The sequence below is a fragment of the Oncorhynchus gorbuscha genome, linkage group LG07 (genome assembly GCF_021184085.1).
Source record: "Oncorhynchus gorbuscha isolate QuinsamMale2020 ecotype Even-year linkage group LG07, OgorEven_v1.0, whole genome shotgun sequence".
Classification (NCBI taxonomy): Eukaryota; Metazoa; Chordata; class Actinopteri; order Salmoniformes; family Salmonidae; genus Oncorhynchus; species Oncorhynchus gorbuscha.
The window spans coordinates 76,502,200-76,518,814 of record NC_060179.1 but is presented as its reverse complement, the minus strand read 5'-3'; the positions used below and the strand labels follow the sequence as shown (position 1 = coordinate 76,518,814).

General features: G+C 41.9%; 1 protein-coding gene across 1 annotated transcript; it reads left to right on the top strand.

Annotated features, from left to right (window-relative positions):
* Positions 1-1,315: 1,315 nt before the first annotated feature.
* LOC124040376 (interferon regulatory factor 4-like) lies at positions 1,316-16,613 on the top strand. Its single transcript, XM_046357520.1, has 9 exons — positions 1,316-1,405; positions 1,778-1,966; positions 2,578-2,677; positions 9,703-9,882; positions 13,707-13,796; positions 13,920-14,060; positions 15,616-15,656; positions 15,780-15,873; positions 16,010-16,613. The coding sequence occupies exons 2-9, from the start codon at positions 1,880-1,882 to the stop codon at positions 16,087-16,089; spliced, it is 813 nt and encodes a 270-aa protein (XP_046213476.1). The 5' UTR covers positions 1,316-1,405; positions 1,778-1,879; the 3' UTR covers positions 16,090-16,613.
* The last annotated feature ends 2 nt before the right edge of the window (positions 16,614-16,615 follow it).

The following is a 16,615-nucleotide window of genomic DNA, read 5'->3' as shown; positions in this document are numbered from 1 at the left end:
CACCATAACAACTCCTGCATGATTTACGGTGGGAAATACGCATGCGGAGATCATCCGTTCACCCACACCGCACCGCACAAAGACACAGCGGTTGGAACCAAAAATCTCCAATTTGGGCTCCAGACCAATGCAGCAATTCGACCATGAAGGCCCGATTCACACAGTCTCCTCTGAACAGTTGATGTTGAGATGTGTCTGTTACTTTAACTCTGTGAAGCATTTTTGTGAGCTGCAATTTCTGTGGCTGGTAACTCTAATGAACGTATCCTGCAGCAGAGGTAACTCTGGGTCTTCCATTCCTATGGCGGTCCTCATGAGAGTCTGTTTCATCATAGCACTTAATGGTTTTTGCGACTGCACTTGAAGAAACTTTCAAAGTTCATGAAATGTTCTATATTGACTGACCTTCTTGTCTTCAAGTAATGATGGACTGTCATTTCACTTTGCTTATTTGAGCTGTTCTTGCCATAATATGGACATAGGGCTATCTTCTGTATACCCCCCCAACTTGTCACAACACAACTGATTGGCTCAAACATATTAAGATGGAAAGAAATTACACAAATTCACTTTTAAGAAGGCACACCTGTTAATTGAAATGCATTCCAGGTGACTGCTGGTTGAGAGAATGCCAAGCTCGTTTAAAGCTGTCATCAAGTCAAAGGGTCGCTATTTGAAGAATAACAAATATAAAATATATTTGGATTTGTTTAATACTTTTTTGGTTACTACATGATTCCATATGTGTTGCTTCATAGTTTTGATGTCTTCGATATTATTCTACAATGTAGAAAATAGTAATAAAGAAAAACCCTGGAATAAGTAGGTGTTTCCAAATGTTTGACTGGTACTGTTCAAGGAAGAATTTTGGGGGGATTAAAAACAGAGTACATGAAAAAGAAGACCTAGAATTTCATTTCGTCAGACCACCTTTAATTCTACAATGTAGAAAATAGTAAAAATAAAGAAAAACCCTTGAATGAGTAGGTGTTCTAAAACTTTTGACCGGTAGTGTACATGTAGGCAGAGTTAAAGTAACTATGGCAGTACTCAAACTATCTTCATTAGCTTAAGGAAATGCTCAAATTAAGCCTTGTTGTCTTGTCTGGTGGTCCACATCTTGGCCACTGACCAGTATTTGACCACTGACCAGTACTTTCAGACAAATATGTCATGCTGCAAGTCGTTACAAACCTGTTTGTTTTTTTGTGTGTGGGTGTCACATTTCTGTATGTTGTGTAGTTGGAGGAGGGGCCTTAAAGGGGGCTGAGTGAAGGTAGAGTTCCCTTGAAATTCCTACGCACTTCTAAGGAAACCTGGTTACCTGCCAATGTGGGCACCTGTGGTTTAAGTAAACCTGTCAGTGCGAGCACACAGGAGGTTTGAGGATTCCATGCACTGACTGGTAAGTGAAGTAGCTATTATCAAGATTATGCTAAACAGCAGGGTGATAAATGATAATCAAATATGTGATGACAGCTATCACAAAACATAGACACCACTCATTAAGCATGGTCTGTTTAATGTCTGAAAAGCATTCTAGTTGGACTAATTCAGGCATATTCTAAATCGAAACAGTGTGGTGATTTTTCGGAATTGAGTCAGTTGTGTAAATAGTTGAGTCGGATCGTTTAAGAGAAGAATATGTCCTGCTGTATTTATTACTATTTGTTATAATCTTTCTGACATTCGCTTGACAATGTAGGGTCATTTCACACCTCGTTTTCTAATCACACACACTCACTAATCACAGTTCTGAATTCTGAATCTCCCCCAGACAAGACGTTGATGTAGTTGAACAAGGTACACATCCATTTTGTGCAGTGCACTTTTGTCAGGTGTGAGCTAAGGCAGACTGCAACCCTAGGGTCATTAGAAGATGCAACAAGGTCGTCTAAGACTGCGACCCTGGCTTGAGAAGCAGATACAGTCAGGGAAATACCCAGGTGTCACCTGGCTTGATGAGGTGAGATATTGTTCCGCATGTTTTCAATCATTTTACAATAATATTTTAATAATAATAATCCAGATTGTCAATACTTTTGTTCTTATATATTTATAGTATGGATACACTGTAGTCCGTATGCATACTGTATTGTACTCTCTGTATGGATTTAGGTCTAAAGTTTGATAAATAAAAGCTTTTAGGCCACAAACCATAATTATGTTAGATATTGTGTAAGACTGCTCCCACCAGAACATGTTTAAATCCATAACCACAGATCAGTGGAGGCTGCTGAGGGAAGAACGGCTCATAATAATTGCTGGAACGACGCAAATGGAATTGCATTGAACATATTGAACACAATTGCATTGAAATGGTATTTGATACCATTCCACCGATTCCGCTCCAGCCATTACCACAAGCCTTTCCTCCCCAATTAAGGTGCCACCAACAGCCTGTGTCACAGATATCAGATCTCAAGTGAAACATCATTTTGATCATAGCTATAAGAAGTTAAGTCCACTCTAATGGGGGTATCACATCATTCTTTTGAGAAAATACTGCCTTTGTCACAGTTCAGATGGGAAAAGGTGAATGGTAAAACATTTTGACTACACTGCTTTGTACTTTAGACAACTCAAGTTTTCCAGATTCCTTGGAAGCATGCGGCTCGACATGGTTGGAATATAGACAAGGACGCCACTTTGTTCCGAAACTGGGCAATGCACACAGGTAAGAAGCAAGTCCAGACACCAATGTACAAAGCTCTCTGATTGCACAATGCAAAGCTATCTTCCATCAAGGCATGAAGGTATTATGTACAGTTGAAGTCGAAAGTTTACATACACTTAGGTTGGAGTCATTCAAATTTGTTTTTCAACCACTCCACAAATGTCTTGTTAACAAACTATGGTTTTAGCAAGTCAGTTAGGAGATCTACTTTGCATGACACAATACATTTTTCCAACAATTATTTACAGACAGATTATTTCACCTATAATTCACTGTGTCACAATTCCAGTGGGTCAGGAGTTTACATACACTAAGTTGACTGTGCCTTTAAACAGCTTGGAAAATTCTAGAAAATGATGTCATGGCTTTAGAAGCTTCTGATAGGCTAATTGAAATCATTTGAGTCAATTGGAGGTGTACCTATGGATGTATTTCAAGGCCTACCTTCAAACTCAGTGCCTCTTTGTTTGACATCATGGGAAAATCAAAATAAATCAGCCAAGAACTCAGAATTTTTTTTTAGGCCTCCACAAGTCTGGTTCATCCTTGGGAGCAAATTCCAAACGCCTGAAAGTACCACGTTCATCTGTACAAACAATAGTACGCAAGTATAAACACCATGGGACCACGCAGCCGTCATACCACTCAGGAAGGAGACGCGCTTTGTCCCCTAGAGATGAACGTACTTTGGATCCGAAAAGTGAAAATCAATCCCAGAACAACAGCAAAGGACCTTGTGAAGATGCTGGAGGAAACAGGTACAAAAGTATCTATATCCACAGTAAAATGAGTCCTATATCGACATAACCTGAAAGGCCGCTCAGCAAGGAAGGAGCCACTGCTCCAAAATCACCATTAAAAAGCCAGACTACGGTTTGAAACTGCACATGGGTCCAAAGAAATGTGGTTTGGCCACGGTTTGGCCATAATGACCATTGTTATGTTTGGAGGAAAAGGGGGATGCTTGCAAGTCGAAGAACACTTTTATTTTTTATTATTTTTTATTTCACCTTTATTTAACCAGGTGGGCTAGTTGAGAACAAGTTCTCATTTGCAACTGCGACCTGGCCAAGATAAAGCATAGCAGTGTGAACAGACAACACAGAGTTACACATGGAGTAAACAATTAACAAGTCAATAACACAGTAGAAAAAAAGGGGAGTCTATATACAATGTGTGCAAAAGGCATGAGGAGGTAGGCGAATAATTACAATTTTGCAGATTAACACTGGAGTGATAAATGATCAGATGGTCATGTACAGGTAGAGATATTGGTATGCAAAAGAGCAGAAAAGTAAATGAATAAAAACAGTATGGGGATGAGGTAGGTGAAAATGGGTGGGCTATTTACCAATAGACTATGTACAGCTGCAGCGATCGGTTCGCTGCTCAGATAGCAGATGTTTGAAGTTGGTGAGGGAGATAAAAGTCTCCAACTTCAGCGATTTTTGCAATTCGTTCCAGTCACAGGCAGCAGAGTACTGGAACGAAAGGCGGCCAAATAATATAATAATAATAATATATGCCATTTAGCAGACGCTTTTATCCAAAGCGACTTACAGTCATGTGTGCATACATTCTACGTATGGGTGGTCCCGGGGATCGAACCCACTACCCTGGTGTTACAAGCGCCATGCTCTACCAACTGAGCTACAGAAGGATGAGGGGTTGGCTTTAGGGATGATCAGTGAGATACACCTGCTGGAGCGTGTGCTACGGGTGGGTGTTGCCATCGTGACCAGTGAACTGAGATAAGGCGGAGCTTTACCTAGCATGGACTTGTAGATGACCTGGAGCCAGTGGGTCTGGCGACGAATATGTAGCGAGGGCCAGCCGACTAGAGCATACAAGTCGCAGTGGTGGGTGGTATAAGGTGCTTTAGTGACAAAATGGATGGCACTGTGATAAACTGCATCCAGTTTGCTGAGTAGAGTGTTGGAAGCCATTTTGTAGATGACATCACCGAAGTCGAGGATCGGTAGGATAGTCAGTTTTACTAGGGTAAGCTTGGCGGCGTGAGTGAAGGAGGCTTTGTTGCGGAATAGAAAGCCGACTCTTGATTTGATTTTCGATTGGAGATGTTTGATATGAGTCTGGAAGGAGAGTTTGCTGTCTAGCCAGACACCTAGGTACTTATAGATGTCCACATATTCAAGGTCGGAACCATCCAGGGTGGTGATGCTAGACGGGCATGCGGGTGCAGGCAGTGATCGGTTGAAAAGCATGCATTTGGTTTTACTCGCGTTTAAGAGAAGTTGGAGGCCACGGAAGGAGTGTTGTATGGCATTGAAGCTTGTTTGGAGGTTAGATAGCACAGTGTCCAATGACGGGCTGAAAGTATATAGAATGGTGTCGTCTGCGTAGAGGTAGATCAGGGAATCGCCCGCAGCAAGAGCAACATCATTGATATATACAGAGAAAAGAGTCGGCCCGATGAATTGAACCCTGTGGCACCCCCATAGAGACTGCTAGAGGACCGGACAGCATGCCCTCCGATTTGACACACCAACACCATCCTAAACGTGAAGCATGAGGGTGGCAGCATCATGTTATGGGGGTGCTTTGCTGCAGGAGGGACAGGTGCACATCACAAAATAGATGGCATCATGAGGAAAGAAAATTATGTGGATATATTGAAGCAACATGTCAAGACATCAGTCAGGAAGTTAAAGCTTGGTAGCAAATGGGTCTTCCAAATGAACAATGACCCCAAGCATACTTCCAAAGTTGTGGCAAAATGGCTTAAGGACAACAAAGTCAAGGTATTGGAATGACCATCACAAAGCCCTGACCTCAATCCTATAGAAAATTTGTGGGCAGTACTGAAAAAGTGTGTGCGAGCAAGGAGGCCTACAAACCTGACTCTGTTACACCAGCTCTGTCAGGAGGAATGGGCCAAAATTCACCCAACTTATTGTAGGAAGCTTGGGGAAGGCTACCTGAAACGTTTTACCCAAGGTAAACAATTTAAAGGCAATGCTACCAAATAATAATTGAGTGTATGTAAACGTCTGACTCCCTGGGAATGTGATGAAAGAAATAAAAGCTGAAGGAATAATTCTCTACTATTATTCTGACATTTCACATTCTTAAAATAAAGTGGTGATCCTAACTGACCTAAAACTTAAAAAATTGTGAAAAACTGAGTTTAAATGTATTTGGCTAAGGTGTATATAAACTTCCGACTTCAACTGTATTCCCAAGTCCCACATGTTCCATCTCAAATCAAATCAAATTTTGATTTGTCACATACACATGGTTAGCAGATGTTAATGCGAGTGTAGCGAAATGCTTGTGCTTCTAGTTCCGACAATGCAGTAATAACCAACAAGTAATCTAACTAACAATTCCAAACCTACTAAGGGGATAAAGAATATGTACATAAGGATATATGAATGAGTGATGGTACAGAGCAGCATAGGCAAGATACAGTAGATGGTATCGAGTACAGTATATACATTTGAGATGAGTATGTAAACAGTGGCATAGTTAAAGTGGCTAGTGATACATGTATTACATAAGGATGCAGTTGATGATATAGAGTACAGTATATACGTATGCATATGAGATGAATAATGTAGGGTAAGTAACATTATATAAGGTAGCATTGTTTAAAGTGGCTAGTGATATATTTACATAATTTCCCATCAATTCCCATTATTAAAGTGGCTGGAGTTGAGTCAGTGTCAGTGTCAGTTTGTTGGCAGCAGCCACTCAATGTTAGTGGTGGCTGTTTAACAGTCTGATGGCCTTGAGATAGAAGCTGTTTTTCAGTCTCTCGGTCCCAGCTTTGATGCACCTGTACTGACCTCACCTTCTGGATGATAGCGGGGTGAACAGGCAGTGGCTCGGGTGGTTGATGTCCTTGATGATCTTTATGGCCTTCCTGTAACATTGGGTGGTGTAGGTGTCCTGGAGGGCAGGTAGTTTGCCCCCGGTGATGCGTTGTGCAGACTTCACTACCCTCTGGAGAGCCTTACGGTTGTGGGCGGAGCAGTTGCCGTACCAGGCGGTGATACAGCCCACCAGGATGCTCTCGATTGTGCATCTGTAGAAGTTTGTGAGTGCTTTTGGTGACAAGCTGAATTTCTTCAGCCTCCTGAGGTTGAAGAGGCGCTGCTCCGCCTTCTTCACGATGCTGTCTGTGTGAGTGGACCAATTCAGTTTGTCTGTGATGTGTATGCAGAGGAACTTAAAACTTGCTACCCTCTCCACTACTGTTCCATCGATGTGGATATCGGGGTGTTCCCTCAAGTCCACAATCATCTCCTTAGTTTTGTTGACGTTGAGTGTGAGGTTATTTTCCTGACACCACACTCAGAGGGCCCTCACCTCCTCCCTGTAGGCCGTCTCGTCGTTGTTGGTAATCAAGCCTACCACTGTAGTGTCGTCCGCAAACTTGATGATTGAGTTGGAGGCGTGCGTGGCCACGCAGTCGTGGGTGAACAGGGAGTACAGGAGAGGGCTCAGAACGCACCCTTGTGGGGCCCCAGTGTTGAGGATCAGCGGGGTGGAGATGTTGTTGCCTACCCTCACCACCTGGGGGCGGCCCGTCAGGAAGTCCAGTACCCAGTTGCACAGGGCGGGGTCGAGACCCAGGGTCTCGAGCTTGATGACGAGCTTGGCGGGTACTATGGTGTTGAATGCCGAGCTGTAGTCGATGAACAGCATTCTCACATAGGTATTCCTCTTGTCCAGATGGGTTAGGGCAGTGCGCAGTGTGGTTGAGATTGCATCGACTGTGGACCTATTTGGGCGGTAAGCAAATTGGTGTGGGTCTAGGGTGTCAGGTAGGGTGGAGGTGATATGGTCCTTGACTAGTCTCTCAAAGCACTTCATGATGACGGAAGTGAGTGCTACGGGGCGGTAGTCGTTTAGCTCAGTTACCTTAGCTTTCTTGGGAACAGGAACAATGGTGGCCCTCTTGAAGCATGTGGGAACAGCAGACTGGTATAGGGATTGATTGAATATGTCCGTAAACACACCGGCTGCGCATGCTCTGAGGGCGCGGCTGGGGATGCCGTCTGGGCCTGCAGCCTTGCGAGGGTTAACACGTTTAAATGTCTTACTCACCTGGCTGCAGTGAAGGAGAGTCCTCATTTCTTCGTTGCAGGCTGTGTCAGTGGCACTGTATTGTCCTCAAAGTGGGCAAAAAAGTTATTTAGTCTGCCTGGGAGCAAGACATCCTGGTCCATGACTGGGCTGGATTTCTTCTTGTAGTCCGTGATTGACTGTAGACCCTGCCACATGCCTCTTGTGTCTGAGCCGTTGAATTGAGATAGCCTTGCGGAGGGAATAGCTGCACTGTTTGTATTCGGTCATGTTACCAGTCACCTTGCCCTGATTAAAAGCAGTGGTTCGCGCTTTCAGTTTCACGTGAATGCTGCCATCAATCCACGGTTTCTGGTTAGGGAATGTTTTAATCGTTGCTATGGGAATGACATCTTCAACACACCTCCTAATGAACTCGCACACCGAATTCATTAGAACGTGCATTGAAGATGTCGTTCCCATAGCACCAGAAACCGTGGATTGATGGCAGCATTCCCGTGAAACTGAAAGCGCGAACCACTGCTTTTAATCAGGCAAGGTGACTGGTAAACATGACCGAATACAAAGCGAGTTAAAACAACAGCAATACATTTAGCAGTTTGCGTTGTTGCAATATGATAATTCTTTGCCCACGCTTCAGATGACTAGTAAAGGCACAGTGCACTACTTTTGGTAAACAATATTGTTTTCAAAAGATATCTTTCTATTTTGTATTATGAATTTTCAGGGGGTTCTGCAGCACCCTCAGCACCCCTGCGGCTATGCGTTACCCTTGTGGAATTAACGTTTTTCTTATCTTCCATGTTCAATGGCCATAGCACCTGGAGCATTTCCAAACAGCAGTGTTTTGATACATTGTCATTCAAGCAGAGATTCATATGAAGCCCTGTTAAGCTATTTGCCTGGAAACACCGTTGCCACACAAGCCAAACCACATTTTTGTGACGCTACTCTGAAAATATAGTTTATCAAGCTACCAATAACTTCACACTGGAAGAAGTTAAGCTACACTAAAGCTACCCTTAAGAAAAAGAGTTTACTGAAGTTACTTAGAAAAGTAGTTCACTACATCCAAAATCCTTTGTGAAAGATTATCATTTGTAAACTGAAATGTCATAGATTATAATTTGCAAGAGCAAATTACTTCAGGGTCATACGTTAACAGAATGTTTAATTTAGCCAATTCAACACAAAATACTATGTTTTAAGTGAGAATTAGGGAGTCCTGATGCTGAAAAAGAAAGGAAATTCTTGCTTCCTTCACCTATATTTTCTTTACGCAGAAAAAAGTAGTGTGTAGTTAGCTACACCGCTACATGGCGAGAATATAATTAAATACTGAAAATACTACAGGTTAGAATTCAGTTCAACTACCACCCAGCTACTGCAAAATGTAGTTCAATTACTAGTTGAACTACATGTAGTTCACTACTACCCAACACTGTTCACATCTATGGATGGTCAAATGCAAATCAATTGTTGTGGATATGGATAGTTTTATCATTTACATTTACATTTAAGTCATTTAGCAGACGCTCTTATCCAGAGCGACTTACAAATTGGTGCATTCACCTTATGACATCCAGCGGAACAGTCACTTTACAATAGTGCATCTAAATCTTAAAGGGGGGGGGGGTGAGAGGGATTACTTATCCCTCTCTCAATTTATCAATTGTTACTATATTTTCCTGTACAGACAAGGGCAACAAATTGACCAATTTGAGCGTGCGTTTTCAAAGTCAGTACTTGGAACCTTTGGGATAAATCAAATCAAATGTAATTTGTCACATGCGCAGAATACAACAAGTAACACACCTTACCGCATACTTACAATCCCTTAACCAACAATGCAGTTAAAAAATATTTACTAAATAAACTCAAGTAAAACACTACTTCCTCATCCTTGCTTGTATGTAAAATGACACAGTTCACAAGTTTGCTTTGATTAACTAATTGTATCCCTTTGTTTCAAGGCAGATACAAACCTGGGATAGACAAGCCTGATCCTAAGACCTGGAAAGCCAACTTCCGATGTGCCCTGAACACTCTACCCCATGTGATAGAGCTACAGGGCAAGAGCATCAAGAAGGGCAGTAATGCCTCCAGGGTTTACATGATGCTGCCTGTTGTTAAGCGTATCGAACGAAGAAAAGGTGAGTAGCTTTAGAATGCATGCTTTAAGTTGTTTGCAATGTTGGGGAAGTTACTCTGAAAACATAGTTTACTAAGCTACCAATAACTTCACACTGGAAGAAGTTAAACTACACTAAAGCTACCCTTTAAAAAGTTTACTGGAGTTACTTTGGAAAAGTAGTTCACTACATCCAAACTACTTCGTGAAAAACTACATATGTAAATTGGATGTCACAGACTACAAATTGCAAGAACATATCAGTTTGGGGTCATAGGTTAACAGCATGTTTAATTCCACTTATTTAACCCAAAAACAATGTTTCAAGTGAGAATTAGGCAGGTCTGATGAAATTCTTCATCTGATGGAAGTTGTTTGCAGTTCCGGTAGTTAGCTGCACGGCTACATGGCAAAATTGATTTATTTATATAGCCCTTCTTACATCAGCTGATATATCAAAGTGCTGTACAGAAACCCAGCCTAAAACCCCAAACAGCAAGCAATGCAGGTGTAGAAGCACAGTGGCTAGGAAAAACTCCCTAAAAGGCCAAAACCTAGGAAGAAACCTAGAGAGGAACCAGGCTATGAGGGGTGGCCAGTCCTCTTCTGGCTGTGCCGGGTGGAGATTATAACAGAACATGGCCAAGATTGTCAGATGTTCATAAATGACCAGCATGGTCAAATAATAGTAATCACAGTGAACAGGTCAGGGTTCCATAGCCGCAGGCAGAACAGTTGAAATTGGAGCAGCAGCACGGCCAGGTGGACAACAAGGAGTCATCATGCCAGGTAGTCCTGAGGCATGGTCCTAGGGCTCAGGTCCTCCGAGAGAAAGAGAGAATTAGAGAGAGCGTACTTAAATTTACACAAGACACCGGATAAGACAGGAGAAATACTCCAGATGTAACAGACTGACCCTAGCCCCATGATACAAACTACTGCAGTATAAATACTGGAGGCTGAGACAGGAGGTGTCAGGAGACACTGTGGCCCCATCCAATGATACCCCCGGACAGGGCCAAACAAATTCAAAGGACAGATGCAGAGCCTCGGTCTGACACCATTAAAAGTTAATTTACCACCTTCACAAGTGCAGTCTCAGTGCTATGATGGGGTCGAAAACCAGACTGAAGCATTTCGTATACATTGTTTGTCTTCGGAAGGCAGTGAGTTGCTGCGCAACAGATTTTTCTAACATTTTTGAGAGGAATGGAAGAATCAATATAAGCCGATTTAGTTTTTTATTTTCTGGGTCAAGGTTTGGCTTTTTCAAGAGGCTTTATATTACTGCCACTTTTAGTGAGTTTGGTACACATTTGGTGGAGAGCCGTTAATTATGTTCAACATAGGAGGGCCAAGCACAGGAAGCAGCTCTTTCAGCAGTTTAGTTGGAATAGGATCCAGTATGCAGCTTGAAGGTTTAGAGGCCATGATTATTTTCATCGTGTCGAGAGATATAGTACTAAAACACTTGAGTGCCTCCCTTGTTCCTAAGTCCTGACAGAATTGTGCAGACTCAGGACAACTGAGCTTTGGAGGAATACGCAGATTTAAAGAGGAGTCCATAATTAGCTTTCTAATGATCATGATCTTTTCCTCGAAATTCATGAATTTATTACTGCTGAAGTGAAAGCCATCCTCTCTTGGGGAATGCTGCTTTTTAGATAGCTTTGCAACAGTATCAAACATTTTTAGGATTGTTCTTATTTTCCTCAATTAAGTTGGAAAAATAGGATGATCGAGCAGCAGTAAGGGCTCTTCGATACTGCACGGTGCTGTCTTTCCAAGCTAGTTGGAAGACTTCCAGTTTGGTGTGGCGCCATTTCCTTTCCAATTTTCTGGAAGCTTGCTTCAGAGCTCGGGTATTTTCTGTATACCAGGGAGCTAGTTTCTTATGACAAATGCTTTTAGTTTTTAGGAGTGCAACTGCATCTAGGGTATTGCGCAAAGTTAAATTGAGTTCATCAGTTAGGTGGTTAACTGATTTTTGTCCTCTGACGTCCTTGGGTAGGCAGAGGGAGTCTGGAAGGCCATCAAGGAATCTTTGGGTTGTCTGAGAATTTATAGCACGACTTTTGATGCTCCTTGGTTGGTGTCTGAGCAGATTATTTGTTGCGATTGCAAACGTAATAAAATGGTGGTCCGATAGTCCAGGATTATGAGGAAAAACATTGAGGTCCACAACATTTATTCCATGGGACAAAACTAGGTCCAGAGTATGACTGTGACAGTGAGTAGGTCCGGAAACATGTTGGACAAAACCCACTGAGTCGATGATGGCTCCGAAAGCCTTTTAGAGTGGGTCTGTGGACTTTTCCATGTGAATATTAAAGCCACCAAAGATTTGAATATTATCTGCTAAGACTTAAAAGGTCCGATAGGAATTCAGGGAACTCAGTGAGGAACGCTGTATATGGCCCAGGGGGCCTGTAAACAGCAGCTATAAAAAGTAATTGAGTAGGCTGCATAGATTTCATGACTAGAAGCTCAAAAGACGAAAACGTTTTTTTTTTTTTTTGTAAATTGAAATTTGCTACCGTAAATGTTAGCAACACCTCCACCTTTGCGGGATGCGCGGGGGTTATGGTCACTAGTGTAACCAGAAGGTGAGGCCTAATTTAACGCAGTAAATTCATCAGGTTTAAGCCATGTTTCAGTCAGGCCAATCACATCAAGATTGTGATCAGTGATTAGTTCATTGACTATAACTGCCTTTGAAGTGAGGGATCTGGTGAGATTGCTAAGGCTAACAGCGCCATGTTTAGTTTTACCCAACCTAGGTCGAGGCACAGACACGGTCTCAATGGGAATAGCTGAGCTGACTACACTGACTGTGCTAGTGGCAGCCTCCACTAAGCTGGCAGGCTGGCTAACAGCCTGCTGCCTGGCCTGCATCCCATTTCATTGTGGAGCTAGGAGAGTTAGAGCCCTGTCTATGTTCGTATATAAGATGAGAGCATCCCTCCAGCTAGGATGGAGTCCGTCACTCCTCAACAGGCCAGGCTAGGTCCTGTTTGTGGGTGACACCCAGAATGAGGGCCAATTATCTACAAATTCTATCTTTTGGGAGGGGCAGAAAACAGTTTAACCAGCGATTGAGTTGTGAGACTCTGCTGAAGAGCTCATCACTCCCCCTAACTGGGAAGGGGCCAGAGACAATTACTCGATGCCGACACCTCTTTTGTAGCTGATTTACACGCTGAAGCTATGTTGCGCTTGGTGACCTCTGACTGTTTCATCCAAACATAGTTGGTGCCAACGATCACCAAAGCAAGTAATTTACTACTGAAAACACTACCTAGATTAGACTTTAGTTCAACTTCCACCAAGCTACTGCAAAATGTAGTTCAACTACTAGTTAAACTACATAAAAAATAAAATAAAAAAAATGCCATTTAGCAGACGCTTTTATCCAAAGCGACTTACAGTCATGTGTGCATACATTCTACGTATGGGTGGTCCCGGGGATCGAACCCACTACCCTGGCGTTACAAGCGCCATGCTCTACCAACTGAGCTACAGAAGGACCACTACATCACAGGAGGTTGGTGGCAACTTAATTTGTTTGGATGGGCTCGTGGCAATGGCTGGAGCGGAATATGTGGAATGGTATCACATACACCAAACACATGATTTCCATGCATTAAATGCCATTTGCGCCATTCCAGATATTATTATGAGTCATTCTCCCCACAGCTGCTTCCACCGAACTACACGTAGTTCACTGCTCCACAACACGGATTGTTTATCATATTAAGTTGATTTAAATGATCAAGAGTATACATCTCAGTGATGGAATATAGTTCACTGATAATAAGTCATGTGTTGTTTCCTGTTCCTGTCTAGGACCACAGAAGTCAGTTGATATAAAACATAGTCCGATCTCCCTCTCAGAAAATGAGGCACATTCTTGTGCTCCACTGGATGGGTTTGCAGGTAGGGACAACTCACTATAGAGTATTGGCAGAAAGTCACTGTCCTGCATTCTCTTGATTAGTGCATTGGTGTTCTCTTGATATCAACTAGTGTTTAAGCATTAGCCCATCCCCATTTCCATAGAGGTTTTCCTGAAGTATAGAGGTGGACAGACCAGTCACAACCCTGCTATGTTTCATGTCGAGGACAACTACCCTCCCAACAACAACGAGGAAAGATCACCAGAACAGCCCCACCAGTCTTCCTTCATACCTGAAGCACATAGTAAGAGCTGCATATGCAGGTTGGCATTTATTGACATGATTCATGTACTGCACGGTGGGAACTAGCTGGCACAGCCAGTTATAAGATCTGATTTCAAACCTAACCACACTGCTAACCCTAATCTTAAATTAAGACCTAAAAGCTATTTTTTGTCTTTATGAATTTTTACAATACAGTCAATTTTGACTTTGCAGTTGGCCCATCTAGCAGAAATCACTCAGTTCTACCTACAAGGCAAGACTTATGACAATAAACGCCAACTTGGAATGTACAGTGCCTTCAGAAAATATTCACAATCCCTTGACTTTTTCCACATTTTGTTTTTACAGCCTGAATTTGAAATGGATTATATTGAGATGTTATGTCACTGGCCTGCACACAACACCCCATAATATTTTACACATTTTTACAAATTAATAAAAAACAAAAAGCTGTCGAGTCAATATATTCAACCCCTGTTATGGCAGGCATAAATGTGTAAAAATGTACACGGACTCTGTGTGCAATAAGTATTTAACATGTTTTTTAAAATGACCCTCATCACTGTAAGGACGCCCAATCAAGCAGTGCATTTCAAAGACCAGGGAGGTATTCCAATGCATCGCAAAGGGCACCTATTGGTAGATGGATAAAAAAGAAAAGCAGAGATTGAACATCCCTTTGGAGCATGGTTGCATATTGCACTTTGGATGGTTTATCAACACACCCAGTCACCAGAAATATACAGGTGTCCTTCCTAACCCAGTTGTTAGAGGAAGGGAACTGCTCAAGGATTTCAACATAAGGGCAATGGTGACTTTAAAACAGTTAGAAATTAACTATGTCCTGAATATAAAGTGTGGTTTGGGGGGGATATCCAACATCACTGAGTACCACTCGTCATATTTTCAAGCGTGGTGGCTGCATCATGTTATGGGTATGCTTGTCATCGGGAAGGACTAGGGAGTTTTTTTTAGGATAAAAAGAAACAGAAGAGCAAAGTAGAGAAAATCCTAGAGGAAACCCTGGTTTGTCTGCTTCCAACAGACACTGTGAGACAAATTTAACTTTCAGCAGGTCAACCTAGAACAAGGCCAAATATACACTGAAGTTGCTTACCAAAACATTGAATGTTCCAGTGGCCTAGTTACAGTTTCGACTTAAAATCATCTTGAAAATGGCTGTCTAACAATGATCAACAATAAACACGACAGAGCTTGAATAATTCAAAGAATGTGCAAATATTGTACAATCCAGGTATGCAAAGCTTTTACACTTACCCAGAAAGAATCACAGCTGTAATCACTGCCAAAGGGGATTCTAACACGTATTAACTCATGGGTGTGAATACTTATGTTAAATGAGATATTTTTGTATTCCATTTTCAATAAATGTATAAAAACATTAACTTTGTCATTATGGGGTATTATGTGTATTCAGGCTTCAACAGAAAATGTGGAATAAGTCAAGGGGTATGAATAAGGTACTTTATAAAGCTAAAGTGTCAGTATTCATACAAAAGTGGATTATTTTTTTCTATAAATGATAACATTTTGCCTGGTCTTTAACTATACAGAAAACTCTGATGCTAATGAGCAAGCAGACGCTGTATTCAAGGTAAACTAGCAGGTTCTATGATTTCAGAGGGGATTTGTGTAAGCTCGTTTCTATGTATAATATGAACATACATTAACGTTCCATGCAACTACAATTTCAAACCAGTGAGATGTGCTCCTGCAGATTGTTGATCACCTAAAACACTTGGAGCACTGGAGCCAGTCTAATGACAACAGAAGCTGGAGGGCAACAGACACCAGCTGGGTGGACAGTTACTGTAAGTAAGACACTTGGCAATCGACTAATTTCTCTTCATTCCCCAAGCGAACAACTTTCAAGTCATTTCCTCACAGATATGGTTCACATTTTGGGTGATAAATCCTTTTTAATAATCCTTTTTATCCACTCTACAGGTGAGGATATGGATTACTTGGGGTATCCCATGGAGACTGACTGCTACACTTACAGTGCACAGCAAATACAATTTCTATAAGACAAGTGGGAGCAACATGCATCGAACGGAATGCCAAGCTAAAATCCCCGAAAAAGGAGGATACCACATTCCAAGCCATGCTGGCACAAGCTCTCTAAAATTCTGTATTCTGATGGACTGCCAGACGGCGACCAAGGGTCTGAGCACACATACAGTACATTAAAAACTATTAAGTGCTACACCATCACATTACAGTGACAGTCTACTTGTTCAGATTAGAATGACTGAGTTCTTTTAAATGTTTGCTTTTTATTGAACTTAAAATTGATACAATTGAGTTTTAGCATAGCATCTCAGGAAATACCCTTCAAGATTGAGATGGTTTAGGATGAATTGGACCAGAGTGAAGGAAAAACATCAAGTGCTCAGCATGTGTGAACTCCCAAGAAAGTTGAAAGAGCATTCCTCGTGAAGCTGGTTGAGAATGCCAAGTGTGCAAAGCTGTCAAAGGAAAGGTTGGCTACTTTAAAGAATCTCAAAGATTAAATATATTCTGATTTGTTTTAACACTTTTTTTGGTTACTAC

Coding starts and splice junctions, on each gene's coding strand:
- LOC124040376 (XM_046357520.1), top strand. CDS start 1,880: ATGCAACAAGGTCGTCTAAGACTGCGACCCTGGCTTGAGAAGCAGATA. Junction 1,967..2,577: donor GTGTCACCTGGCTTGATGAG/GTGAGATATTGT, acceptor TTTGTACTTTAG/ACAACTCAAGTTTTCCAGAT. Junction 2,678..9,702: donor AAACTGGGCAATGCACACAG/GTAAGAAGCAAG, acceptor CTTTGTTTCAAG/GCAGATACAAACCTGGGATA.